General features: G+C 46.7%; 1 protein-coding gene across 1 annotated transcript in view; it reads right to left on the reverse strand.

Moving 5' to 3' along the window:
- ift57 (intraflagellar transport 57 homolog (Chlamydomonas)) overlaps positions 1 to 3,120 on the reverse strand; it is a 5,901-nt gene extending 2,781 nt beyond the window's left edge. Inside the window, exons 1-8 of the mRNA XM_008434808.2 lie at positions 2,611 to 3,120; positions 1,609 to 1,783; positions 1,392 to 1,510; positions 1,222 to 1,312; positions 1,054 to 1,122; positions 848 to 970; positions 693 to 764; positions 17 to 594 (exon numbers count right to left, since the gene is read on the reverse strand). Of these exons, the coding sequence (XP_008433030.1) occupies positions 17 to 594; positions 693 to 764; positions 848 to 970; positions 1,054 to 1,122; positions 1,222 to 1,312; positions 1,392 to 1,510; positions 1,609 to 1,783; positions 2,611 to 2,765 (1,382 nt within the window). The 5' untranslated portion in view covers positions 2,766 to 3,120. The remainder of the gene's footprint in view (positions 1 to 16; positions 595 to 692; positions 765 to 847; positions 971 to 1,053; positions 1,123 to 1,221; positions 1,313 to 1,391; positions 1,511 to 1,608; positions 1,784 to 2,610) is intronic.
- Positions 3,121 to 5,522: the final 2,402 nt, after the last annotated feature.

Raw genomic sequence — 5,522 nt, forward strand, 5'->3', positions numbered from 1 at the left:
ACCAGGAGAGTCCGACCAGAACGGACCGTCCAGACCAGGAGAGTCCGACCAGAACGGACCGTCCAGTACCAGGTGAGTCCGACCAGAACGGACCGTCCAGAACCAGGTGAGTCCGTCCAGAACCAGGAGAGTCCGACCAGAACGGACCGTCCAGTACCAGGAGAGTCCGACCAGAACGGACCGTCCATTACCAGGTGAGTTCTGAACCAGGTGAGTCCGTCCAGAACCAGGTGAGTCCGACCAGAACCAGGTGAGTCCGTCCAGAACGGACCGTCCAGTACCAGGTGAGTCCGACCAGAACGGACCGTCCAGAACCAGGAGAGTCCGACCAGAACCAGGTGAGTCCGTCCAGAACCAGCTGGGTCTGTCCAGAACCAGCTGGGTCCGACCAGAACGGACCGTCCAGTACCAGGAGAGTCCGACCAGAACGGACCGTCCAGTACCAGGAGAGTCCGACCAGAACGGACCGTCCAGGACCAAGTGAGTCCGTCCAGAACCACCTGGGTCTGTCCAGAACCAGCTGGGTCTGACCAGAACGGACCGTCCAGAACCAGGTGAACCTGTCCAGAACCAGGTGAGTCCGTCCAGAACCATCTGGGTCCGACCAGAGCGGACCATCCAGAACCAGGTGAATCCGTCCAGAACCAGGTGAGTCCGTCCAGAACCAGCTGGGTCCGTTCGGATCAACCCACCTTGGTGTCTTTGAGCGACGTCTTGATCCCGTCTCGGTGCTGATGCATCTGGTCCAGATGGATCCTCCAGTCCTGGAGAAGCGGAGCAGAGTCAGAACCAGCATCAGAACCGAACGGGTCCGCTGCGGCCCAGGTGAGTTCAGGTGGGTTCTGACCTTGTGGTCGGTCCTGATGGTGACCTTGAGCTGCGGCAGAACCCGCTCCACCTCCAGCCTCCACTCCGCGGCGTCCACCGTGGACTCCAGGATGTCGTCCGGCTTGGAGCTCGGTTCTGCTTCCTGCCAGAACACAGAACCGGGTCAGAGGGAGGAAGTCGGGTTCAGACTGACAGGAAACTCTTCTTCTTCTTCTCTGGCCTCACAGCGTGAGCGTTGCGCAGCTTCAGCGCCTCCAGGTCCATCATGTTCTCCTCCTCATCGTCGGCTTCCTCCTGAGGTCAGAGACACAGTCAGGCCCGTCGGACCCTCCTGACAGAACCTGCAGCGGTCCTGGTTCTGATTCATCAGAACCTTTCGGTGAATAGACCTACAATCATCTCCTCCTCCACCTTGCTGAGCGTCAGCTCCGCGTCGTCGTCCATCACCGACTCTTCCTCCGTGTTTTCTGCAGGGTAGTTTGGCCTGAAACAGAAACAGGAAATGAAACCCTCCCACATCCTGTCGGGTCCAAGGTTTGGTGGATTTCCGGACCGGTCGGTACCGTCTGAAGGCGAAGCCTCTGTTCTTCAGCGCCTCCTCAGCCAGACGGTCCAACACGAAGCAGACGAACTCACCGGAGCCCGACTTCAGCTTGGAGGGAGGGAAGTCCACCTTCACGCCCTGAAGGACACAGAGAGTCCGAAACGTCTTCAAACCCGGACCGGACCGGACCGGACCGGTCCTTTTCTACACCCGTCGTTTAAACCTGCTGGACTTACGAAGGCTCTGACTTCGGCCAGGATGTTGGACACGGTGGCGTTGGGCTCGTCGTACTCCTGCGGCTCGGTGAAGCGGCGCCCCGCCGCGTTGATGAGCCAGGCAGCGATGATGGTGAACATGTAGAACTGCTCGCCGGGGTTGGACGCCAGGTACGGACTGGAGACGAAGTAATGCCTGGCAGGGCGGACCGAACACGATTAGACCCGAAGGAAAGGGAAACATCTACAAATTCAGTCCAGAACCAGAACTTCTTCACTATTTGCTTAGTCTTTTTAGATTCAGGGTTAATGAAGATCACAGAAAAAAAGAAAATGATGACACAGGAGTACATTTATTAAAAATCTCTAAATTAATTTGACATTATTTAAAATCTACAATAGTAAATAATTTATAATATAAGAATACATCTTAATTGTTAGCAAGTTACATAATAAAAAACAACAAAATAGCATGAAGACTTTTATCATCTAATTTTTGGTAGAGAGAGAAAAGAAAACAATAAATTATGCGAATGGGAGTTATTGAGTTCATCTTCATTTATCATGTTATTAATAGATTTATTGGTTATTGCAACAGGCCAAGTAAAAATGAAAACAAATGTATAAAAAATAAAATGTTTGAGAGAAAATGGTAATTTAGTGAGCTGCTTGTTTTCGCTTATGCCTAAAAATTATAGAGATATTTTCCGACATTATAAAACCCTAACATTATGAAGTCATTTGCAACAAAAGAAAATCCCAGGAACTCTCGATATTTCCGTGATAAATCACGGAGATCACAAATCAAAATGTTTTCCAAAGTGGAAGATTCTGGATCTTTTCCTGGATCAGAACATCTCCATGTTTTAAAAACAGACCTGCTTCATGTTTATTTACATTTTAATGTCATTACGGTCTCTAGTTCTCCGTGTTTTGTCTCATCTACAACTCTTATCTGCTTATCTACTCCTGAAATAAACAGACAGCTGCTTTAATCAGCTGTTGTTCACCTGTCCGTCTCACCTGGTCAGGCTCTTCATGTTGTGTTTCACCAGAACTTCCTCCTCGTAGTTGAGCAGCTTTAGCTTCTCCAGAAGGTTCTCCATCATCACAAACCCCCGGTGAGCCGCTCCGGGGCCCCGGTCCTCTTCCTCTCCGCGTCTTCCCTCTTCAGCCATCCCGGAGACTTTCGTTTAAAAAATAATAATGGTAAAAACAGCTAAATGAGGTTCGGGGAGTCGGTTCGTGATGCTCTTCTTGTCCGTTGCCAGGGCAACAGAGCTCTAACCGACGCTAGCTGTGGCTAATGTTAGCTGCTAGCAGTTAGCTACTACCTGTTTTAATCTTTAGGTCCAATTTTAAATATTCAAGATTTCTGTTTTGATAACCTTTAAAAGTCTAAACAGTACGTACGTGTTCCTAATAATACACCGATAGAATCGTTTAAAGACAGCAGTTTGACACGGCGGAGAAGCTAAACCGTCTTCCTTTTTCTTCTTCTCTTGTTTTACTGACGGGTTGCAAAAACAGAAGCTGCACATCGCCGCCTGCCGTGCAGGAGTTTGCAATGACACTCCTTTATCTTTTAAGAGTAAAATTTCACTTTAAAAACAATAAACAGCTAAAGAAAATAACATGAATAAAAACGTGCCCACTGTTTCTTAGGTTATCTCATATTTATATCATATTAAAAATAAAAAATGTAAAAATGTTTGAATGCTCCCCAATGGAAGGATATGTAATAAAATGATTTGCTATTATTCTGCTAATCACTGCATGGTAAAATTCAGAAAGAAGATTGATATTTGACTGCAAAATAATTTTCATTCAATCAAAGCACCACATTTTGTTCTTTAATTTTCATGGTTTTGTCTGATGTAAAATTGTCCTTTAACTGTTATTTTTCATACTGAATTTCAAATATTTACTAATTCTCTTTATGTTGTTTTCTTATTCTGCAGCATCATTGTTCTCCTTCTGTAAAGTATTCTCCAGTGATTCCTCACACCTTCACACGCCTTCAGTGTGTGTGTTCATGTGTGTGTCGGTGAATAATTCATGCCTCCTCCCCGGCGGTGCAGCAGGAGGTGTGCAGGAGGAGGGAGGGGTGTTTGTTTTATCTGCTCGCTGCTCCCTGCCTGCTTGTCTGAGCTTTTATTGACGGGCTCACCGACAGCAGCGCCGCCTCGCTGACAACGCCTGCTGAGCTGCAGCCTCACCCAGCTGGGTGATGATGAGAGCCCACAAAAAAGAGAAAAATCCTACCAGCTTCATGCATTTTTACTGGATGCAGTAAAAATGTTTGATTAAAAAAATCTAACCTAAAACTCTGGTGCTCGGTGAAAACACTGCCCCCTAGTGGGCAGAGTTATACCCAGCTTGAAGTCGAAGCTACATTAGGTAACTGTTTTTGTTTAACAAAGAGGCTCTGGACCAGTGGTTCTTAACCTGGGTTCGGTCGAACCCCAGGGGTTCGGTGAGTCGTTCTCAGGGGTTCGGCGGAGCCTCTGCCGCGGAGGTAAAGACACACCTGTGTAAAGTCGTGATGACGCCCCGYTTTGCCGTCACTTGCTGCAGAGGATCACGTTACATTACTTAGCCAATCAGAGGATCACGTTACATTGCTTAGCCAATCAGAGCATCACGTTACATTGCNCTTAGCCAATCAGAGGATCACGTTACATTGCTTAGCCAATCAGAGCATCACGTTACATTGCTTAGCCAATCAGAGGATCACGACCCCGCGTTGGCTGCTCCGACGCAGGAAACACGGCGGCCATCTTGGAGCGGTCGTCCCTCCTACTTTGCTCAACCAAAACGGCAGAAGATGCCTCAGCACTGGGGGATATTGTTGTTCTGATCGATGGACTATTGATGTGAGGCTCCACAGACAATATTTCACAAGTAAGATGGACATATTATTGTTTGAGATTAGAATATTACTTTACTTTTATGTCCACCGGCGAGATACCAGCTAATATTAGCTACACTGTTTGGTGTAAAACGGGGTTCAGCCGCTATGAAGGCTAACTGAGATTCTGTAAATCTGAACACCACAGGATGGAGCGGTTTCCCCCCCGGGGGTTGAAAATTTTATTTAAAAAAAGCTGAATATTATAAAAAGTATGAAGGTTATGAATACCAAGAGATATGAACAAACAGGTGTTCTGTCTATCTGTCATACCTCGTCAATCCAGCGCACCTCTTGGTAATGCGCATGCGCACATCGATGCTACGTTTCTTATAAATCCGTCATACCTGTAGAAGTCTCATTTTATTGACTTTTTCCCTACTTGTATTCGAGTGAAAACTGCCTTAGAGAAGATTATTTAGACGCCTTAGCAATGAAGACGTGTGAGAAAAATTCACAAAGTCAAGAGCATTTCACACCTAAGGTCTCTTTTTGGCAAGAAGAAGAAATAAGGTGGTTTAACACGGTCGAGCAAAGACAAACTGTCCTAGATTATACCAATATTAACTTCCTCGATGGACTTCTCTGGCAGGTGATTGAAAAGGCAGCAGATGAACCAACTCTGCATATCGTGAGAGAAACCTTTTGGCAGGAACACCAGGAAGTTTTGACCTTACTTCTGAAACAAACAGGAGGATTAAATGTGGATGCACTGTCAGAGGTTTCAGAAGAACTCAGTGAACGGACTTTCCAAAGCCTTGCTGAAGACGAATTCCACTTTGCTTCTGGGCTGCATTTAATTGGACTTCTTGATTCTCCAGAAGGGCGTGAAGTTATAGTCAAAAAAAATCAAACACCACCGGGAGAATCCTTTTGCTCAAAGAAAAGTGTTTGCAGAAACAAAAAGAAAGATCAGAAAGACCTTTTTTGATACTGAGGACGACTTGTTTTCCAATGAAAACTGCCTGAGTGAGGACTATACCCAGGCAGGCTTCGACCCTGGACAGTTTTTGAGGGACGGGAC

The sequence above is a fragment of the Poecilia reticulata genome, linkage group LG17 (assembly GCF_000633615.1).
Source record: "Poecilia reticulata strain Guanapo linkage group LG17, Guppy_female_1.0+MT, whole genome shotgun sequence".
NCBI classification, from domain to species: Eukaryota; Metazoa; Chordata; class Actinopteri; order Cyprinodontiformes; family Poeciliidae; genus Poecilia; species Poecilia reticulata.